This window comes from Podarcis liolepis (assembly GCF_965112155.1).
Source record: "Podarcis liolepis genome assembly, chromosome: 10".
NCBI classification, from domain to species: domain Eukaryota; kingdom Metazoa; phylum Chordata; class Lepidosauria; order Squamata; family Lacertidae; genus Podarcis; species Podarcis liolepis.
This window is the reverse complement of record NC_139562.1, coordinates 44,883,782-44,907,038: the sequence shown is the minus strand read 5'-3', so window position 1 is coordinate 44,907,038 and position 23,257 is coordinate 44,883,782. Positions and strand designations below refer to the sequence as shown.

The 23,257-nt window shown below is 42.2% G+C and overlaps 1 protein-coding gene and 1 long non-coding RNA gene across 4 annotated transcripts in view; one reads left to right on the top strand and one right to left on the bottom strand.

Annotated features, from left to right (window-relative positions):
• Positions 1-23,257, bottom strand: part of LOC310687984 — a 159,575-nt gene that overhangs the window by 34,049 nt on the left and 102,269 nt on the right. The gene's annotated exons all lie outside the window — the stretch shown is intronic.
• The window catches only part of RAB3IP (RAB3A interacting protein), a 49,510-nt gene that overhangs the window by 23,730 nt on the left and 2,523 nt on the right, over positions 1-23,257 (top strand). Inside the window, exons 1-10 of one of the 3 annotated variants that reach the window (XM_083463633.1) lie at positions 1,961-2,188; positions 13,847-14,122; positions 14,275-14,536; positions 16,767-16,862; positions 17,466-17,543; positions 19,657-19,860; positions 20,602-20,730; positions 21,463-21,575; positions 22,692-22,791; positions 22,900-22,969. In XM_083463633.1, the coding sequence (XP_083319759.1) occupies positions 13,872-14,122; positions 14,275-14,536; positions 16,767-16,862; positions 17,466-17,543; positions 19,657-19,860; positions 20,602-20,730; positions 21,463-21,575; positions 22,692-22,791; positions 22,900-22,969 (1,303 nt within the window). In that variant the 5' untranslated portion in view covers positions 1,961-2,188; positions 13,847-13,871. Of the gene's footprint in view, positions 1-1,960; positions 2,189-12,882; positions 12,975-13,846; positions 14,123-14,274; positions 14,537-16,766; positions 16,863-17,465; positions 17,544-19,656; positions 19,861-20,601; positions 20,731-21,462; positions 21,576-22,691; positions 22,792-22,899; positions 22,970-23,257 lie in introns of those variants that run through there. The other 2 variants (XM_083463634.1, XM_083463632.1) reach the window with 2 other exon arrangements.

The following is a 23,257-nucleotide window of genomic DNA, read 5'->3' as shown; positions in this document are numbered from 1 at the left end:
CTCTGATAGGTTTTACTTCTTTGCTCTCTACTTTAATTGTTATGATGCTGTGGTGTTTTATTTGCTTGTTCTAAGTGATCTATTTGACTTTAAAGCTATCTGATTTTAAAGCTGTACTTTTGCGGCATTTAAACTGTCTTTCACAGAACTGTGATTTTTAATTTTTTAAAAAAAAATTATTGGTTTTTACGAATACTTTCTTGCATGACATCATGGCAACCTTTTTACAAAAGTAGAACATCTGGCTCCATGAGCCTGTGATTTCCCTCCTACCCGACTGATGGTTTTCAAATCAAATCTCTATATACTGCATTTTCTTATTCCTGCTAAATCTTATCCTTATATAATTACTTAACTACACTAAGTAATGTGATTAATTTCTCCTTACAAAACTTCCTATAACCCTGCTAGCGATGTTAATTGTTTACAGTTGTCTTTCAAATATAACATAAATTTATTCCAGTCTTTCTGAAAAACCTGATCTTGCTGGTTCCAAATTCTTCCCGTCAGTTTTGTCAATTCTGCATAGTCCATTAATTTCATCTGCCACTCTTCTTTCGTTGGTAAATCTTCTTGCTTCCATCTTTGGGCTAGTAACATTCTTTCCGCAGTTGTTGCATATAAAAACAATGTTTTATCCTACTTGTGTATTTCTCTGCCTACTAGACCTAATGTGATTTTTAAAATTATTGTTTTCCTTTGCAGGCCACCCACAGACCTTCTGTTATATGGTGGCTAATAAATCAGTTGAATGATTAAATAAATGAGTACTCAATCGGGCTTGCTTCTGAATAAGCATGCAAAGGATTTGCTCATTCTGCTAGGCATAGTCTTCAATATACGTTTAAAAAATCTTATGATTCACATTAAAATTTATATCCCACTTTTATAGACAAAATGTCAACTCATTGATGGCTTTATTGTATCTTAATATAAAACAATGACACAAAGCAATACCAAATTCATTAAATCAAGAAGCCAACAATAAAACAATGGAAACAGAAGAGACAGAAACCAGGGGGAAATGATATATTTCATATTGTGTTTTAGTATTTTATCTTTATGAGGATGCAGACGACTGTGTAATTGGGCAGTTGATAGAAATAAGACAAATAAAAATACATTTTTAAAAAAATGAATTTTACATTTCAGAATTAAAAGGTATAGCTTGATCTTCACCCCTTGATTGCACCCCAGCTTCAGCCTTGACAAGGAAAACCATTCACACACAAAAACCCCCCTTTTAATTAAAAGTAGCATTTCCTTCTAAGCAGTTGCTAACATATTTCTTGGCTCTAAGAATTTCTGGGTCTTGGCTGCACTGTTATCTTTCAAGGTTAGCACATACTGCTTTGCAAAACTAACAGTTTTAAGTTCTCAGCATACCCTGGTTAAAACACAGCTTTAATTAACTTTCATAATAAAATACCACAAATTTATTGAATTAAAAAAAAACCAGAACAGAATAGGGGGTTTACTACAGTGATATACATATATTTGAAAGCGTTCTGTGTAATAAAGAGTAAATCTATCATAAACAAATGTAATAAACAAGCATTGATTTACTGGGTTGCCAAACACACAAACTGGTCATGGCGCTTCTGCTGTCAACGAACTACGTCGAAACAATACCGGTGTAATCCTGACACCCCCCCCCCAAGGATTTGTTGCAGTTAGTCAGCGCTTCCCTCCTGATCAGTGCTCAAATTTCAGGGGGCTACGAGGCAGGAGGAGCCCAGACCACTCAGCTTATCCCTTTATAAGTGCTAGAAACCAGACCGCTTAAGCTACAACAATTTGCAAGCTGTCCGGCTGAGTGCAAAGGGAGAGCTTTGCAGAGTTTCTGCGCCTCTCTTCTTCTTCCCCATTATTGGGGCCCGGACAGGCATTGAAGTGACGGGACGCAGCCTCCAGGGGGAGCCCGCGGGGCGCTCTGGCGCCGCCTACCTGGACCTCCTCCTCCTCCTCCTACCCAGCGGGCCGCTGCTTCTTACCTGGCATCTGATTACTGGAGTTCCGCCCGGCCCGAGGGCGCCGCGTCCCCTTGGGCGCATGCGCGGCGGCTCCCCGCCTCTCCGCTTGCCCTCTTGTTATCAGAGACTGGCTGCAGCCGCCGAAGGAAGAAGGAGCAGCGCAGGGAGCCGCCGCCGCCGCCTTTGGCAGGGAAGCGTCTCACTCGGCTTGGCAGGTAAGCCTTTTCTGTCCTTCTCTGCAACTCTGGCTCTCCGGGGCGCCCCAGCCCCACCTGTAGCACCTTCTTGCCTCCCACCCGCCGGGGGCTCCTCCTCTCCCCGGGCAGCGACTCCGCGGAGCACCCGAAACACGCAGCTCCCGAGCAGCCGGGACGCCTGGAGGAGAGGCCCTTCCCTTCCCCGCCGCCGCCTCCGTCCCTGCTGTGTTTTGCTAGGCACCCATGGAGGAGAGGTGCCCTTCTGCACCCCTCTTTCCACCCGGGGTGCGCCTCCAAGATCACTTCCAAGCCCATCGGGGTGGCCGTTCCTCAAACTCGACGGAGTCACCTTGCCCAAATATGCTCAGGAGCGGCTCTTTCTCTCCTCCCCCACCTTAGTGCATTCATCAAGGGGGGTGTCTAACAACCCTATACCGATGGCACCAATTTAGATGCGAGAAGGGGTGAATGAAGATAGTATTTGATGGAGGGGGGGTAACCTGATGCAGCTCCCTAGATAGCACTGTATTTAACGGCGTTTCTTAAGAGAGGGTTGGACACCCAGGATCTATGGTTTTTAAACCCTTGACTCTCTTTTAAGTGACTTTGCATTCATTCTAAACACCCTATGAGGTTCCCAGCACTCAGCGCCTGTGGCCCGGCCATCTGCAGACGGCCACATTTTGCACAGTCAGTCTTTCTGTTGTTTTTCAGAAAGCCAGCCCTTGCAAGTTGGAAAGCCTGCAAACGTGCAGAGTAATGTTTGCAACCCTGTGGCAGCCATAATGATGTCTGGCCAGCCAGTCGTCTGCTGTATTCTCCGAGAGCGTTTGTTGTTTCTATGCCCTGCTTCCCCGGCTCTGCCGGCTACATAATTTAATGCTGTTCCCAGCTGTCTTCCCCTATATTCCATCTTGAAAGCAGAATAAATTATACAAGGGCAATATATGCAAGTTTAATTAGCACAACTTATTCTGAACTTGATCTTGACTGAAGGGGGACTAGAATTTGGGAGGATGTTAAAGAAGGCTTTGCATAAGAAACGAAGTCAAATGAATTTAAGAGGCAAATTTCATGAAGGGAATGGGAAGGTGCTGGTAACTATTTCTTTAAAAATCAACATGGAGAACAGATTGGAATTACTCTGCATGAAGAGTTGACAGTAAAACTTTGATCCTAGAGATAAACATTGTCGGTTTTTCATTAAAACATTGTCTTTAAAGTTTTGATACGAACTTGACAGTTCTGCTGGATGTGAAGCAGAATGTGTCCGTTGTTCTTAAAATTAAAGTGTCCATTGTGTTGTCTAGAACAATTTATCAATAGGAGACCTACTTTCGATAGCATGCTAATACCTTGTAACTGGAGATTACCAATACTGTAAGTACTACAGATTTAAGGTAACAGTATTATGAAATTGAGGTTAAGTTGAAGGAAGGATAAATGGAGTCTCTGTTCCTTCACAGTTAATGTTAAAAGTTCTGGATGGTGGCTTGTGGGGAACAAAACAACTATTTTCTGAAGCAGTGTTTGGTTTGAAAAAGTTGTGAAAGCAACTTTTATTTTGATAGGTCTTGTCTCTCTCTTTGTTCAAGTTCTTCCTTGTCTGCTAGAGCATTAAAAATAAAAAAGAAATAATGTATGGTTCTTTGAAAATTGCTTCTAACATAGATGAAAGGTTGATAATGCATGCATTTGAATGTCATTACTGCATAAGTTTAATCTATTATACATGAAACAAGGGGGATGGTATGCAGAAATTAAAACAAAATTGTGTGTTTTTTATGTTTCTGGCAGTTTATGTTTCCTGTTCTCTGTGCATGGTCACATCACCCTTTATCTGTCCCCTCCCCCCCCTAAGTCCTTTGTCTATTCCACCCCCCAAGGCCATTTAGTAGTGCTAGAGTTCTGTTACGCTAGGTTAACATTACCTTGAGAATAAAGAGGGATAAATAATTTATCCTAGTCATTATGCTTTTAATAAATAACTAATGTCCATGTAACTTGCAGCTGACACTTAATACTCAAATCTCATTTTAGAAGGGCCATATTTAGTGGAGAATATTCAAGTGTACCTTAGAATTGTCATTTTCGTTAGAGCAAAACATATTTTGAGTATCATGACATCTCCTTAGCACCCTGAAAACAAATATATTTTGAAGATTTTTAAAATGACCTAGAAGCAAGTTAATGGATATTCTAATAGTGCACATTGAAAAGTAGCCTTGTACTCTGCACAGATTGCTATGGGCACAGGTACGCAAATTTAATTTGCCCAATGCAAGTAGTAAACAGTATTACCCCTAGCTTGCCTAGGAATCTAGTCCTGATTCATAGCCTCATTGCCATGCGCATTCTCTGTCAACTGCTGTTTCTCACTGGTTGCCATGCTCCTTGGATACATAGGCTACTGTCTCATTTGTTTACCTCCAGCAGCAGTTCTTCACACTGTCTGAGAACTGGTTGGTCTCAGGAGCAGTACCACTAATCAGACTGAGCAGCTGATAATGATTGGGGAGGAAGAGAGATTTAGGGGGCAATGTAATACAGTGAACGCTCAGGTTGCGAGTGTGATCCGTGTGGGAGGCATGTTCGCAACCCACAGCGTTCACAACCTGCAGCGCAGCACCGCGTCTGTGCACACGCGGGTCGCAATTCGGCGCTTTTGCACCGAAACCGGGAAGTAACCCGTTCCACTACTTCCAGGTTCGGTGCAGTGCACAACCCGAAAATGCGCAACCTGAAGTGTCTGTAACCCGAGGTATGACTGTAATCTGGAAAAAAGGGGGAGGGGACATTATAGCTGTCATTTGGAGTTTGGGCCTAATTGACTTAACAGTATTTCTGGCCTTAGGGTTTGAGTTAGTAGGTAACATTATGCAGCCACAAAGCTGTGTTTTTCTTGCCTGACATAAGTCCTGCACTTCCGTTAGCCCTCACTCTGTTTCCAAGATCACCTTGGTTCATTGCACTGCCTGTTTCATGTCATCCAGCAAGTTGTTCTTAGTTAGTGATATAGCCCCGCTGAGCCATTGGCTCAGTGGATTAGGTGCTTATCGAGAAGTGGCTCAGTGACCTAGCAGAGCCGCTCAGCAACTTGATCTGTAACATGCACCAAATACATGTTTGTAGTGTTTACATGTCCATGATACTAGGAAAAGAAACAAGCGAGTCATCCTTCATAATAACCTCACAAACCTACTATTGAATACACAAACTGCCATTTGTAAACAACTGAGCCTCTTGGGCTTGCTGATCAGAAGGTTGGCGGTTCGAATCCCCATGACGGGGTGAGCTCCTGTTGCTCGGTCCCTGCTCCTGCCAACCTAGCAGTTCGAAAGCATACCAGTGCAAGTAGATAAATAGGTACTGCTGTGGCAGGAAGGTATGGCGTTTCCATGCGCTCTGGTTTCCGTCACCTTGTTCCGTTGCGCCAGAAGCAGTTTAGTCATGCTGGCCACATGACCCGGAAAGCTGTCTGTGGACAAATGCCGGCTCCCTCGGCCTGAAAGTGAGATGAGCGCTGCAACCCCAGAGTCGCCTTTGACTGGACTTAACCGTCCAGCGGTCCTTTAACTTTTTTTACTATCTACTCTGACTGATAGCAGCTCTCCAGTGTCTCTGCTAGCCACCTTCTACCAGAGAACTTTTATCAGACTGTCTCATGGACTGAATCCACAACTTTCTGCATGCAAAACATAGCATCTATCACTGAATAATGGCCTCTTCATGTAGGGTTTAATTCTATACAGTCTTGCTGCTTTTTGCCTAATACAGAGGTGCAGGAGATTTATTTTATTATCACACCGATGTCCCTCTTGCCTCAAGAGTGCTGAAGATGTTGTGCATGGCCCAAGATTGTCCAGTTAACTTCACAGCTGGGTATAGATTTTCCAAAGTTCTAGTCCAACATTCTAACTGCTATACCACTTTCTCTTTAAATGTTTGGCTTTAATGGAAACTTTGAGATTTAACACTAAAAGTGTAGAGGATAAGAGTAGCAGAAGAAGTGGAACATTTCCTGCCAAATAAACATTAACTCAAGGGAGTCGCGTTCTTTGGTCAGAGTAAAAAATACCCATAGCTTTGTGTTGTGCAGAGATGGCAAAGATTGAAAGAATTTTGCTAGGACGATTACATTTAAAATATTTAACGAAAGACACATTCTTTGGAATTTAAGATAGGTAAAGCTCTAAGCTTAGGATCTTTAACCAGCTCAACTCCATAGTAAACCAACAGTTAACATTTGTACTTCTATCCAGAAATATTCGGTTCCTCCTCCTGCACCAGGGGCTCACTTTACATTTCTGTTATCTTCCTTACAACAAAGGTGATTGAATTCACACTTTTTTCAAAATATTCAATTACATGTTATTGCTCTTTCTTCCTTTTTTATTATAAAAAAAATTGCATCTGACAGAAATGGGCATTAGGGTTTCAAACAGGATTAGAAACCTCATTCTTTAATGGAAGAACACTGAATTGGGATTAATGCAAATTCACTAGTAATGCATATAAATTTCCACTCAAACAGTTCTCATTTTTTAAAAAATTAAAATGCTCACTTGTATTACACAATGTTTCTTAAAATATGTAGTAACCTGGTGCAAATCTGCAGTTGAAACTAGATTTTTTTTTAAAAAAGAAAAGAATCTCATCGTAAACAGCAAGAGAAGTCACAAAGCAGCTTTCTGTCTTATGTTGTTATTGTTGATGAAGGTAGTCTCTGGTGATTGGTTGCAAAGGTAGTGATGGCAGGAATCTGGGGAAACTTCCAGAATCCTCATCAAAGATGTAACTATTCCCTTGCCTCAGACATTTTTCCTTTTTTTTAAAGTCTACTGATTTGATTATGTCTTGCTTGATTGGGATAAATGAGGTTGTCTTGCAGGCTGTTCATTAAGGGTTTTCATGCAGAGGCCGAATCTAAATGTGGCATTCTGCATTTGTGGGCAGCTACACAGAGTGGGTGTAAGACGTCTGTGAATCTCAAAATGCCAAAAATAGCCCTAAATTGCAAAAGCCTGCTGGCGAGTCACATGTGTTTATCAGTTCATGCTGTGTACTTAGTGGAGAATTAATCCTTCATATATAAATGTGCAATATCTTGAGTTAGCTTTCCCTTCAATGCTGTTGTGTAAGTGAATTGAGGAACCTCTCAGTCTGTTGTCCTACACACACAGGAAAAGCACAAATCCTTGTAAATCTGGTGGTGGGCAGAAAGTTGGAAGATGAGCAGGTTCTGTGGGTTCTCTGGAGAAAGGGCCTTCCTGGTGAATCCTCATCTCTTTTGGCCCTGGCCAACTTTAGCAGCAGTCAGTTGCAGCCCTGGGTGGGCACTATTTAAATTTCCCTTAATGCCCCAGAGTGCCACTTCATTGGGGGAATTGTGGGAAATTGTGTGGCACCTAGAACAGCCAGCCAGTGCCAATCAGAGCACTAAGTGAGGTGGGGGGAAACCTAAAGTGGGGGGCTAGACAGACATTAGCACTGGACCTTGCCAGGGATTTGGGGTCTCGACAGCTGCCCATGGGCACTGAGTGCTGATGTCTTCCCCTGAAGGGAAAACCATTACTGCAAAGAATGGCAAGATTATGTTTTTATTAGAAGTGGAAAAAATATTTTAAAATCTGTTTCCCTTCCTATTTTTGATACACTCATTTCTGATATGTAAGTTAGCATTCTAATGGACTGGAAAACTGAAATGGTCATTATCTACATTAAAATTCCAATGAATATATTATGTAAGGTATGATGTGGTCATGGACTCTTTCTATTATGCATGTTTAAAATGATTTATATTTTAAGAACTTAAAACTTTGTAAGTTTTATGACTTTAGGATGTAGCTGGGAAACTGAACAGAGTTTCTATCTCATACCTTACTGAAGTACAGTGGTACCTCTGGTTACATACACTTCAGGTTACAGACTCCACTAACCCAGAAATAGTGCTTCAGGTTAAGAACTTTGCTTCAGGATGAGAACAGAAATCGGGCTCTGGCGGCGTGACGGCAGCAGGAGGCCCCATTAGCTAAAGTGGTGCTTCAGGTTAAGAACAGTTTCAGGTTAAGTACGGACCTCTGGAACGAATTAAGTACTTAACCTGAGGTACCACTGTACCCTCTTAATTAGCTCTGTGTCACATGTGCTTTCAGAAAATGTGGATTGACCCTGTGCTTGCGTGTTGTGTGGTGTTATCTTTGGAGAACTGTGTCCATGACTCCAATGTCTGGTGCTTACCAAGCTAAAGTCCATAATATAATTTATTAGCCACTTACCCAGAAGTTGTACAGAGGCCAGTCCAAAGCCTTTTGTATTCAAAGTCTCTTTCCTTTAGTTAGCTTGCAACTTTTGACACATGTGACACCGAAACATGTTTTAAGGTCTCCTCAGAGGCTAATGCATTGTGTAAGCAAGCCTTGAGTGCTGATTAAACCATATCACTTTCACCCTGTTTACAGAACTAAAACATAAATAAGCTTTAAATGGTGGTTTGTTTTTTAAAGTGTTTTTACAACTTTCCGTCACTGTTTCACTAGAGATTTAAATACTGGAACTTCCTTGTTTCTTAGATTGTCTTTACACATGAGGCTTAAGCTGGCTTTTCTTTGAGAGCGTAGAACTACTCTGGCAGTAATTTACATAAAATGTCTCATTTGCCATATCATAATGGTGACAAAACATGGCATAACTATCTCTGTAGAAGTTCTAAGGTCCTTTTTACTTCTGAAATTGGCCTTTCCATCACCATGCAATGCTTGGTAAGAACACAAAGTTGTTTTGTCTGTTTTACATCCGAATGAGCACAAAACTGGTTCTTGTATTCATTTCTTTGTTACCTGAAAGTGTAACTCACTCCCTCTAATAGCTGGTTTGGCTGGTGAGTGCTGACAGGATCTTAGCCAAAATGAGGCCACTGAAGCAAGAGAGAATGATTGGCTTGGTTCCCAGAAGTACAGAACATATTTGAGAAGAAATAGCCTAAGAGCTGCCCCCCACCCAAAAAAACCCAGCCTGGCTAAAGCTGAGCATGCCGAGTGGACTTGAAAGGTACAAATAGAAAAGGGGGTGGCATTGAATGGATTGGAGTATCCTGGAAGAGGGCGTTACTTGACTGAGCAGGAGTTTGTTGCTACTCTCATTTGTACTTGACTAATTCATCTTTTCACAATGAAGACAAGGACACTTCCAGACTAGAGCAATGCCGAATGCTAGGATCAAATTGTGTGTAAATTGGCCAGTTGGGAAGTCATGCTCAACCATAGTTGATCATGGCAGGAACAAGACTTGGGGGCTTGCATGCTCCCCTTCCCTTATCTGTCTCTGGCATGACTATGAGGAGGTGATCAAAAGTGTCCATTTTTTGTTACCCATTTTTTGTTGTTGTTTAGTCGTTTAGTCGTGTCCGACTCTTTGTGACCCCATGGACCAGAGCACGCCAGGCACTCCTGTCTTCCACTGCCTCCTGCAGTTTGGTCAAACTCATGCTAGTAACTTCGAGAACACTGTCCAACCATCTCGTCCTCTATCGTCCCCTTCTCCTTGTGCCCTCAATCTTTCCCAGCATCAGGATCTTTTCCAGGGAGTCTTCTCTTCTCATGAGGTGGCCAAAGTATTGGAGTCTCAGCTTCAGGATCTGTCCTTCCAGTGAGCACTCAGGGCTGATTTCCTTCAGAATGGATAGGTTTGATCTTCTTGCAGTCCTTGAGACTCTCAAGAGTCTCCTCCAGCACCATAATTCAAAAGCATCAATTCTTTGGCGATCAGCCTTCTTTATGGTCCAGCTCTCACTTCCATACATCACTACTGGGAAAACCATAGCTTTAACTATACGGACCTTTGTTGGCAAGGTAATGTCTCTGCTTTTTAAGATGCTGTCTAGGTTTGTCATTGCTTTTCTCCCAAGGAGCACTTGGAAGAATTTAGAACCACCCAATAAAGCTGAACGTTAGAAGGTTTGTCTAGGTTTGTCATTGCTCTTAATGATAGCATGCTGCTTTTTTCATTTTTGCTTCTAGAGGTAAAATGAGTATCTTAAGATGCCTGTTCCTGGAATTGAGCTATATCTGCACTACTTGAACCATCCTGCTACAATAGTTTCTGGAGTAATCTCTTTCCTCGCCATTTCTTTTTGCTAACAGTTGAATTCTAAGACAATGATTAGCTGTAAAATACGAATAGAGGTTTTTGTGCATTGTTGTCTCTAGAAACATTAAATTATTTACTGTAATTTGTTTACATCCTCTTCAGTGTCAATTACGTGCATTCCACATCCTTTGTCTGAATGCAGCTGCCTGTATTGCTAAAAACCCTCAAGCTTCAAGATGTGCTTGGTGGGGGAAGGGAGTTCAGGAGTTGCATCAGGTAACAACCAGCTCCCTTGGGGGTTTGGATTACTGACTGTATAAAACAAAGCTTTAGCAATGCAGTGCCTTGGGAAGCTTTGACCCTCATGATTTTTATACAGTTGTTATTTTTAAAGATGTTCATAAGACGATTTTTAGGGATTAAGCCTGGTCAAACACACTGAGTCAAAGGACATCAGATTCTACTGTAAATATTGAGTATTGAAGAAAGGCACGGTATGGTCAAGTTATGTCTTCTGGTTAGCTGTGGACATTCTGAAAATAATTCTGGAAAATCTTCCTATCCAAATTGGGGTGCTTTGCTTTGGAAAATGTTCAGATGCCCTAGAACAGAGCTTTCCGAGCTGTGTGTCGCAACACGTTAGTGTCTCAGCTGCACTGTGTAGGTGTGTGACACAAACACTCCCTGCTCTCCTCCCGGGGCGGAAAGGGATTAGTTTAACCTCTGTGGTTTGCTAAGTAAAACTGAATTACTGTGTCGCGAAGTGATGTACGTCTAAAAAGTGTTTCACCATATTTGTAATTGTCATCCAGTCATTGCTACTAATGCGCTTATGAAATGAATATCTATCTTCTCTCTATCTATGTATTTTTGGGGAAATAAAAGCACTGAAAATTTTTCTGACCCACACTACTGATTTGATTACACCTTCCCACTTCGAATCTCTGGCACCCTATCTGCATAACTAGCAATTCTAAAATATAGACATGCTTTTGCTCTTGCAAGATTGAATATATTGCCCTCAGCTGTACTTGAGGGATGATTCCAACAGATTCCACACGAAAAATGCTTATATCCCTGTGGAGATGGCAGTACCGAATCAGTGGCCATACCCTTCTGGCTTGCACTCTTTATAAAGACTTGAGGAATGAGATTATCATCCTTCTTTTATTGTCCATTCCGGGTCGCCCAACCACTGCCACCGTGTCCTTTCTCTTGGCAGATCAAGATGAGCAGGTGACAGCAAAGTTTGCAAGGTTTTTAGCTGGGGCAATCAGAATAAGATCCACTATTTGACTATTGATTCAAAACCCTAAAATGTATTTTATATAATTGACTTTTTATTTCTTGTTTCTTACTATGGCCGATGGCTGCCGCAAATAAAGATTCAATCATTACAGCAGAGTTACCCAATTTGGCTAGCCAACAACAGATGTTGTTGGTTTATATTTCACCAGCCCCAGCCAGCATTACCAATGGTAGGGGTGATGGGTGTTGGGGCTCTGCCACATCTGGAGGGGGGGGGCTACATTTGCTATCCCTACATTTCAGCAAGCCTCATGCCATTCATGACAGAGGAATGAATTGAAAATTTATTACGAGATGGAGAACTCTTTTGAATATTTCCCTCTAATAATAATAATAATAATAATAATAATAATAATAATAATAATAATAATTTATTATTTGTACCCTGCCCATCTGGCTGGGTTTCCCCAGCCACTCTGGGCGGCTTCCATAGAAACAAAAAAAAACACTAAAATATCATACATTAAAAACTTCCCTGAACAGGGCTGCCTTAAGATGTCTTCTGAACAGGGCTGCCTTAAGATGTCTTCTGCCTTAAGATGTCTTCTAAACAACAACATGCACGGTACTTGCAGAAACCTAGTGATTTCTGAGCTGTTGGGTTTGCAGTAGTTTTGCCTTGCCAACCATACTTTCAGGCTGAGGAATTGTCCTGCAGTTTCCAGCTTATATGAGTTCTGTATATTTGACTTGTGATCCATGGAAATTGGTCTTTTCGGGTAGGCAATATAGAAAACCGCAAGGTTCAGACTTGGTTACAAAAAGTAATTTGTGTGCCTGTGAACATTAAAAGAAGCTTTAATTCTCATTTATGTAGGCTGTAAGAAAAAAGGAGAGCACCGTATCCACGGTAGGCAAGAACTGAAAGTGTAGCTACACTTTTCTCCTTGTGCGCTTAAGTCAGGCATCCCCAACCTGCGGCCCTCCAGATGCTTTGGCCTACAACTCCCATGATCCCTAGCTAACAGGACCATTGGTGAAGGATGATGGGAACTGTAGTCCAAAACATCTGGAGGGCCGAAGGCTAGGGATGCCTGGCTTAAGTTTTATTACTGTCGTATAGAAACTGAGCGTTTAGTTAAGCACAACCGTAGAAGACTGCGTTTTTAAAAGGAGATATTATGCAAGTTTGTGCAAGCTGTATATTCAGGCTTTCTTCTTCCTTACAAAGCAACCATTTGAGATGAGATGAGAGGGAGACTGGACAGAGTGTGTGCCTCTAGAAAACCAGTAGGAATACCAGGAAGTCCCTGTTTACTGCGCAGACTTAGTGGGGGGTTTCTTGGCAGAACACTTTGGCAGTTGGGAGATGAAGCCGCATTCCACAGAAAATTACAGTGTTCCTTTTGTGTGGCTGTTTCTTGGGTTATTTTCTTCGACAGTCAAAAGCTGGAGTACAGTTGTCAGGGTAGCAATTTATCGCACGCCACGTCTGCGCGCAGTATGCAATAGGAGCAAAAATAACATTTTGAATAGAACTAAGCTGCAATATACTTGTGGAAAAAAAAGGATTAAATGACTGAAATAGATATTAAGCTTTTACCTTCATGTTAGTAAGCAGCAGAATCTCCTTCCTCCCACCCACCCACCCCTGGCAAACACATCTTTTCCATAGTTGGAGCTTTCTCCATTTGTCCTGCATAAAATTATCTGAAAGCTCATAGCTATCATTCAGCGGTTCTCCTATTTTTGGTTTAAACCTACCATCATTCCATGGTATCCTATATGTGTTGTTATCCTCTCCTTTTTCTAAGCATCTCAGAGCAGCAGCATAACATCATAGTACCCTTGAAAGGTAGGCACCATTAGACTTTACATCTGAATGGGAATGCGAAGCTGGGTTTCCCATCTGCATTGCTTCAGCCCCTGCCCCATGCTGATTCCCCACACCGATACATTCGGTCTCCAGCTGTTTTTTTGGACCACAACTCCCATCATTCCTAGCTAGCAAGACCATTGGTGAGGGATGATGGGACTTGTAGTCCAAAAACAGCTGGAGACCCAAGTTTGGGAAACATTGCTCTAGAGCAGATTTAGGGGTTGTGCTGGGAGGGGATTCTGTTGCTAAAAGCACTTGCACTAGTGGAATTGTTTAGTTGGGTACCACCCAATGGCTTAAGTGATTTATTTCAATGGAACTACTAAGTATGACTTAGCTGTCATCCAATGTTGCCATATCTGGCCATACTGTTTCCCTCTCCGTTTCCTAAGGGTCATCTCAGGTAAACAAGCAATACAGCTGATGTAGTGTAATAATTCAAAAAATTATTCTCATTTTAGGACTTCGTATGATGAATCTTTTATTATGGCCAACGACACCCTGGAAGGTTTTCATGAAGTGAATCTAGCCTCGCCCACCACTCCAGATCTTCTAGGAGTGTATGAATCTAGTGCTTCTGAACAAACTACCTCACCCACGGTCATCTACCGGCTTCATGCCTCAGCTGTGTGCTCCACGCCAATTCAGCCGACTGCCCTGAACGTCTCTGATCTTCCTACACAACCCGTCTATTCATCTCCTAGGCACCTCAATTGTGCAGAAGCATCAGGTATCAGGTTGGTTGTGAAAATCTTCTCTTGATGATCTAAGCAAGCTTTGTTGTAAGTCGCTTTCTGGTGTATGTGTTCGTCTGTGTATTGTTTTTTAATAATAATCCTTTATGTGCAGCAGTATACATTGCTAAAATATGTATGCCTTTTTCTTTCAGCATCAATGTTACAGAAACCATTCCTTGTTCTACCTCGGGACTCCAAGGTGCTTCGTCCAAATATGATAATTCCAGAAAGACAAGTAGCAATGCCGAGAGAGAATTTTTGCAGGGAGCAACCATAACAGACTCCTCTGAAGGAAGTGATGATGTTTTGGGACTGAGCACAGACAGTCTGTCTCGCCTACGGAGCCCATCAGTTTTGGAAGTCAGAGAAAAGGGCTATGAAAGATTAAAAGAGGAACTTGCTAAAGCTCAGAGGGTAAGATTAATGTATATGGTATGTTTTTTCAGTTCTGTGTAAGTGCAGTTTACTGTTGAGCGCAGAATTCAGCATCCTGAAAATCGTGGAGTTTGTGCAAACTTCCAGACTTCCTTTATTTATTCTCTTAACGTCATTGGTATATTGAAAATTGTTCATGAGGCACTAAATAAAAATAAAACTTGTAAAATCAGTTGGAAGGCACCCCAAGGGTAAAAGATTTAAAATAGAAGCAGACAGATCTTCAAATTTCAGTCTTGATCAAGAGGTTTTGCACTCTTAACATTCCAGAAGAATAAAAATGTGATTGATTGTCTCTGAAAAGGAGGCAAATAACAAGGCCTATATGGAATAGCCTCTCATTGGGTTGATTGCAGAATCTAATCTTGCATCTGAACAAAACATGTGTATATGGTGGGGAGAGTTAGGACTTATAGAAGACTTTCCATGACCTGGACCCGCTTAAGGCTTTATGTTAAAGTACATTTAACAGGGCCTAGAAACAGTCTAGTAAGTAACGGAGATGCTGTAAGATCGGTGTAAGATAGGTGTAATATGACCCCATAAAGTTCATTGCAGTAATTTAGTGTGGAAAGTGCATGGATGACAGTGGCATATCTCTGTGATGATGAAGACTGGCTTCAAGCTGCATGGGCAACGTTTGATGGAATTTCAAAGGTTGTGAGATAAATTGTCAATATGAATTTCAGTCGTTCAAGGGAGAGTGTTTCATTGCCCTGTACCCCCTCCCAATGAATAGTAAAGCAATTTAAACTACAAATATTTGCCAATTCAGTGATTTATACAGGTTCTAACAGTACTATCCTTCAGGTACAGCATACTAAGTGTTAAAATACATAGTTATGAATAGCCAAAAGGGCATTTTGCAAAGCTATCATTACTCTTTTTCTTATTTTCTAACAGGCCTCTAAGAACGTGCTGTTAAAAGTCTCCCCCCCCCCCCAATTTTCTTGCTAATTACATAGGCTTATTTAGCCAAGCTTAATCATTCAATCTCTTTTAAAATGAATATTATTTTCACTTCAGTATCCTGATGGTGAGGATGTTGTTGTTAAGTGTGTATATTGTCCTTCATCCGTACATCTCAGGGCTTCAGTTCTGTATCTATAAAATGAACTTAGGTTGACTGATTTTCGTTGGAAAAGTGATGCAAGTCTTGGGTTTTCCCTTCACTCATATAAATCACATATGGCCATAGCCTGTGGAGATGCTGTACAATGTAGGCATTGATGTCATGAAAGAGAAGGAACGATCCTTCTGCTTGGTTTCTGTTTTCTTGTTTTGGCCAGGTCAGCATTGCTTTAAGCCAAGACTTCTCCCGTCCCAATCTTCAAGCTGCTTAGTCCAGAGTAGCTCTATTCACGTAAACAGGGCTCTTTCTAAGGAACGGGCCTTGAAACTGCCTTTTCAGCTCACCTTGCTTTCAAAATGAAACCCTTTGCTACTTTGCAATTTTGCCGAGTTGCTTGTGAGTGAGCTTTGCAAACCTTTGCAAATCTTATCCATCATCCCGAAAGTATCCTGTTACCCTCCTGGAGATATAACTCTTTGTTTTCTGTTCTGTGTGAGCTTGTCACGAATGTCTTCTAAATATTGGCTGCCCCCTAGTGCTGTATACTTACTAACACTGGCAAATGAAAAGGTGAAGGGATTGTTTCCATTTTGGTTCAGTCTTGATGTCTTTGGGGGGAGAGGCAAGGGTTGTTTTGCTGTGATTCCTACTTTGCCTGCAAGTATATCATCAAGCTGAAACCACTGGTAGCAATTCCCATGAAGAGCTTGTATGGAGCAAGTTTCTGTTCCAGCAAAAGACAAGCAAGGGGCAACAAGGCAACCCATAAGAAGCAGTGGACCCTGTTTCTTTTGAAAATGTAGAGCACAAGAGCAGAAGGACAGCGATAGCTTCTCCTCTCTTTCCTTGCTATGCCCCATTGCTTCAAGCAATTTTGTCTCCAGCACAACTTGCTTCTGGTATGAGACCCACATCAGGAGAAAAGAGCAGAAAGGAACTCAATCTCCCATTCTTGCCTGCATATTCCATTTCATGTAACGCCACTGCCCTTTTACACCTGAACAAAGCAGACACGTGAGTAAAATGCACATGGCTGCTGTATCGTGTCTAGTTTGGTCCAAACATCTCTCTTATACCCAGGGTTGGAAAAGTTGTAAATTATAACTTTCAAGATCAACACCCATTTCTTTTTCTTAGGAGCTGAAACTGAAAGATGAAGAATGCGAGAGGCTTTCCAAAGTGCGCGACCAACTCGGACAGGAATTGGAAGAACTTACTGCCAGCCTCTTTGAGGTTTGTTTGGATACTTTTCTGTGATAACACGCTTCAGATTGAGGTTGCCATTTCAGGATGTGCTTGAATGTCTTCCCCCATCCCACCTTCAAAAATGGGAAGTTTGGGAAGTAGTTTATTCTTGTGAGCTCATCTACTAAAAATGAAGCAAATTTCTTCACCAGTTGGGGTGACTGACAGCAGATTCACCCAGGGTGTGTGTGCTCATGCCTGTAAATGTGGTTGTGTAGTCACAATTGTCCAAGCCATGCTTCTCCAAATAAATGGCGGGTTCCCTGGGTGGAATAGCTATATTGTTGCCTTTTGAATGGCAATCAAACCGCAAAGTAGCTGTCTCTCCTGATTGGACCTCGGACTCAAACATTGTTTCCAGCACTTTCCGTCGCTTATCTTTAAGGTATGGGCGATTTGCCTGTCTGTCACTTGAGACTTTCAAAAGCAATGTGAAAAGCAGCTGTGTGGTTGGGTGACTTCAAAATCTTATCCCTGCTATCTATTCTTTATAAAGACAAAAAGAGCCACATTTAATAGCTTACTGTTTTCATGTGGCAGGAAAACCCATGCAAAAGTGTTTATATACCATGCAAATGTTTGTTCTTGTAGGAAGCACACAAAATGGTGAGGGAAGCAAACATAAAGCAGGCGACAGCTGAAAAACAACTGAAAGAAGCACAAGGAAAAGTGAGTTAATGATATCCCTGTGACCCAGAGGGATTTGTTTTTGTGCGTATGCATTCCTTTCCCCAGCTTTTCACTCACAAAACAGCCTCCTCAAGTTGCCAACTGACCTTTGAAATCTAGGTGTTAAAAAAACCCCACTAGTGGAGTCAAGCGAGGAGGTTAGATGTGTAAAAACAGACTAAGGTGGGTTGGGACCCACAAGTGGGCCTTGGGCTAGTTTCAGGTGGGCCTTGGTACCAGAGCCTGCCTTGTACATCCTTGTTGTGCCTTAGCTTTGTGGTTGGACCCAGTGCCAGTACCAGCAACTTGTGCTGAGTAAAAGTAGGCAGGAGACAGATGTTTTGGATGACACAGGAAGGAAAGTTTCCTTTCTAAAGATAAAGGGCCAGAGGGCATGCTGAAGGCAATTAGAAAGTGAGGTGAAAGGTTAATATTATAAATAAAAATAAAATTGGGAATATAAAGGAAAATTGGTAAGAGCGGAAAGCTGTTGCAGTTAGGAAGAAGTGAACGTGAAAGGACAACAGGAGGAGGAGGAGGCGGAGGGGGAGGGAAACTTGAAGGGAGGAGGAATACAAAGTACAAGCTGAGTGTGAAAGAAGAACAGGGGAAGAAATTACAGGAATTGGGCAAAAAGACTTTCAGAGGCAAATGGGGGTGGGAAGGGGAGAATATGAAAGAAAAGTATTTTCCATATAGAGCCCTCTGGATCAGCAAATTCTGCTCCAAGTGGGAAGGCTGAGTCACTCTAGCTTAAGGAAAGCTTATACAGTGGTACCTCTGGTTACAAACTTAATTCATTCTGGAGGTCCGTTCTTAACCTGAAACCGTTCTTAACATGAGGTGTGCTTTCGCTAATGGGGTTTTCTGCTGCTGGCGCGCCACCGGCACATGACTTCTGCTTGCATCCCGGGCAAAGTCCACAACAAGGAACATCTACTTCCAGGTTAGCGGAGCTCATTACCCAAAGTGTTTGTAAGGAGGATGGTATGTAACCCGAAGTTCCACTGTATATTGAATTCTTTGCCACAAGGGAAATGCTGTGACATTTTGTAATATATTTTTTTTAGTAATTTCCAGAAGGGGATTAGATATCCAGTCGAAAATGACGTTAGTAATTGTGAGCTGGTGCTGTCAAGCTCTGTCTCCATCCGGCACTATTTGGTGATTGTTTGGCCTCAGTGATTCTCATTTATGTAACCTATAGAAATATTTGTACGACAAATTGAACAAATATATGAGCTAGTTCTTGCTAGAGGTCTAATTTACACTACCCACTTGGAGTTGTGTCATTATTTCCCTTTGTAACTATTCTGCAGTATGTTACAGACTTCAGCTGGAACATTCCTTGCCCCATCAGTCACTAGAGTTCTGTTTTTCTAGTTCAACAGTGAGCTGAGGTGATGGACTCCATTTGTAGCGTACTTAGAGATGAATAATTTCCTCCCCAGTGGACTTTCATGTTTAGTCTGTTTCCACTGTATGGCAATGTGAGGGAAATGCAAGAATGACCATGAATGGTAAACTGAAAGATCTGTTGAACAAGAGGATATAAAGTCGATTGCTCTCTTGCTTTTGTGAAAATGACTTTATGTTGTGACTCTGGGGCACACAGGTGTCTTCCTTTCTCCTGGTTTTTAACAAAACAGATCTTTCAAGCAGGTGAAAGGGCAGAGAATGACACTAATAGCTGTGGCCATGCAGCGTTGCTGTTAAAGGCCACTTACCTGGTGACCCCTAACCTCTGTAGCTAGCCCATTGCTGAGATTTCACCTTCAACTCTGCCAGTAAGGCATCGCACAAGTTACTCATATTCAGAAATGCCCCAGAGTGTTCTTGTCGAATTATCCAAAAGCAAACCCCAAACTAATTCAAATATACGAAGTCTGCTAATGCAGAGTTCTGAGTGGATAAGCTTTCTTTTGGCGTCTTACTGGCGAGTGAAATCCTAGGTCTCCAGGGCTAGGTCCCTTGGTTACTTCAGGTCATTTTGGCTACAAAATACTTTATTCCATGAAGGATTTTGTCACAAATGAGTGACTGTAGTAGAAGCGGCTTTTGCTTGCTTTCCAATCAATTATTTGGTCTCTCCTTTTCTTTCATACGTGTTTAGATTGATGTCCTTCAGGCCGAAGTAGCAGCCCTGAAAACATTAGTGCTGTCCACTTCGCCAACGTCGCCCACGAAAGAGCTTCAATCTGGCGGAAAGACACCCTTCAAAAAAGGCCATGCGAGGAACAAGAGTACGAGCAGTGCGATGGGTGTCAGCAACCAGGATGTCGCCATGATGCAGCCAATTGTGAAAGACTGCAAAGAGGTATTTCACGTTTGTATGTATTGTAGGTCTGCATCAAAACACCTGCAATGAACTGGTAGAAAACAATGGCACTTGGAAGCTGCCATAAGGCAGTACCATCCATTGAGGCAATGGAACGAAGCATTTGCATTTCTCTTCCGAAGAACAGTTTGTTAATTCGGCTGCCTAGCTGTGGCCAGATCACTCTGTTTCCCCTCAAAAAGGATGTGTACATTTTGCCTAAAAGATTGCCTTCGAGCACTGTCTTTTGATTCAATTGTTTTTAAATTCAGCTCCCTTACCCCGTTAAACAGGTCTTTAGAATGACCCGCAAAGAGAATATTTCTTATTGTTGTGAACTTCATAAAACTGGCTTATATCAGGTGTTCCATATTTCCTTTGTGCACTCAAAGAAAATAAGGCGTGCAAATTTAAAATACCTGCACCCTTATGTGAGTTAGTCTCAAGAGCATGAGCTGAGGTTAAGAAACAAAGGCAGACGTTGGCAGGTAACCAATGCCCTAGTTAGTGATTGAACAGGGAGGGAAATATAACCTTTGTGCTACTTGACGCCTATAGCTGTGGTATTAGGGTGTAATCTACCCATGTTAGATATATGTAAATCAGTGGGACTTAGGGGTTCTTATCACTGTCTGTATGGTCATGTAGATTCTGTATTCAAGGTGGTGTGGGTGTCATCTGCAATATATGACTTTACTATGAATTTTGGATTCTTTCTTCATTTTGTTTTTTTAATGATAGGCTGACTTAGCTCTGTATAATGAATTCAGATCCTGGAAGGATGATCCCACTATGGACAGGGCATGCCCTTTCCTGGATAAAATCTACCAGGAAGATATCTTTCCGTGTTTGACCTTCTCAAAAAGTGAGGTAACGTTTTGGAACCATATACAGGAACTCGCTTCCTTAGGAGGCGGTGATGGCTACCAGCTTGGATGGCTTTCAGAAGTGGGTTGGACAAATTTGTAGCTATCAATGGCCACTAACAATGATGGCTACTACTTTCCGCCTCTTTGGTCAAAGCAGAATGCTTCTGAATGCCAATGTGGTGTAGTGGTTAAGAGCGGTAGTCACGTAATCTGGGAAACCGGGTTCGCGTCCCCGCTCCTCCACATGCAGCTGCTGGGTGACCTTGGGCCAGTCACACTTCTCTGAAGTCTCTCAGCCCCACTCACCTCACAGAGTGTTGGTTGTGGGGGAGGAAGGGAAAGGAGAATGTTAGCCGCTTTGAGACTCCTGAAGGGGAGTGAAAGATGGGATATCAAATCCAAACTCTTCTTCTTCTTCAATTGCTAGAAACCTGCTTTGCGGGTTTTTCACAGGCATCCGGTTGCTTGCTGTCCCAGAGACTCAGGGTTCAGCTACCTTCGTAAAGAAAAAGTGTTTTATATGGGTTATAACACTGTGGCACCAGATGGCGCTGTAATGTCCCGTCTTTCATCAACGGGATTTCCCATTACGAAGTTTACAGCGTGTTTTCCGAAGCGCGTTTTTGATGTGCCTAGATCCAGCCTAAGTGTGCAGTTGTTTCAGGGTAGCATGCTGTGTATTTAATATCTTAAGGAAATTTCAACAGATCTAAACTCCGTGCTCCATTTTCAGCTGGCATCTGCCGTCTTGGAAGCTGTGGAAAACAATACCTTAAGCATTGAACCAGTTGGCTTGCAACCTGTTCGATTTGTGAAAGCTTCTGCGGTTGAATGTGGAGGACCAAAGTATGTTCAAACTGGTGGAATCGGATCGTGCAAGAGACATTAAGATGCTATTTCAAAACAATATCTGCCTGCCTGCCTATAAATGACTGGCATAGGTTTGCTACAGGCCAGAAATGTCATAGGGTGCTGCAGAAAAGGGCCGTAGGGTTTATTTTACATCTGAGCTGTTTTGTGCCAAAGAATCACAATGTGCATGTGCATTCAGGCACAGTAACATAAATGGCAGCTGCTGTGTGAACAGTGGGGCAGGCCTTATCCTGAGTTCCTTTGGGGAAGGGTGGTGCTTTGTGTCCTGAGTTCTCAGGCTCAGGAGTTGGGGAGGCAGCTGTGCCTGGGTGGGGTTGCTCTCCTTAGGAAGGAGCAAGTCTGTACTTTGGGGGTGCTCCTCACCTGTCTTGGAGGCTCAAGTGGCCTTGGTGGCTAGGAGTCCCTTTTTCCAGCAACAGCTGGTTCGCCAGCTGTGGCCCTTTTTGACAGAAATGACTTCAAATCTGCACTTAAATTTTGGAACTGATCACTCAAACCTGATTCATTTTGGTATAATGTAAACATTGCCATGTCATTGCCATAGAATCATGGAATTGGAAGGGACCTGGGCTTTATTAGTGTTATTCTCGCAACTTGACAGTGTACTATAAAGTTAGCATAACATAGTTTTCTCTCTCTCTGTAAATACTTCAAGTGCTTATTTATATTGCCACATAATAGCTGAAAGTAGTCATAAGCACAGTCCTTTCAGTTGTCTTTAAATATTTGTTGTGTCTTGACTTTGATAGCTAGCAATGTAGTCCACAGTTGAGAGTGGCTTACTGGATATCCTTACCTCGGCTGTCCACCTGAGGCACATTAAGTGACCGAGAATTTATGGTGGATGTTCTCTCAAGGAGATTTTGGGACTCAATGAGCACGATTGAGGAAGAGAGCGTGAAAGCTGCATGACCACTGTGCACAACTATCGTTCACGATGTCAAGTGGTGTCTGTAAATCATGGTGTAAAATCAGATTGCAGATTTCTTGTTTAATTGTATGCAACTATACCAGAACTCAGTTTTCATGTAGTTTAGATAGGTTTCAAAACAACAACAAACAAACTACTTTTCTGTTCCATCCATACAGGAAATGTGCTCTCAGCGGACAAAGTAAAACATGCAAGCATAGAATCAAGTTGGGGGACTCAAGCAACTATTACTATATTTCTCCTTTCTGTAGATATAGGGTAAGTATTGGGGTTCCCTGTGCTTTGACTCTGCTCATGGAGCAGACAGTTGTGTAATGCACACAATTAAGTATATTAAATTATAACTCTTGCGTCTCTCTTGTGCAGATTACATCTGTATGTAACTTCTTCACGTACATTCGGTATATACAACAGGGGCTTGTGAAGCAGCAAGATGGTAAGTAAAGATCTATGTCTAATGCAAATACCAAAAATTACTTACTGGTGAACTTACTGTAGGAAGGCTCTGTGTCTATCTGTAGTTGAGACTTTTCTGACCCTAAAGATTGCCTACTTGTTATTGGAAGTGACTCCGGTTTGAGTCTCCATTAATTGAGCAAAGACTTCTACAGCAGCCTTTCCCAAAACATTGCCTTCTAGATGTTTGGGACTACAACTCCCATCATTCCATCAACATTGACTGAGCTGATGGGAGTTGGAGTCATACAACATCAGAAAGGACCAG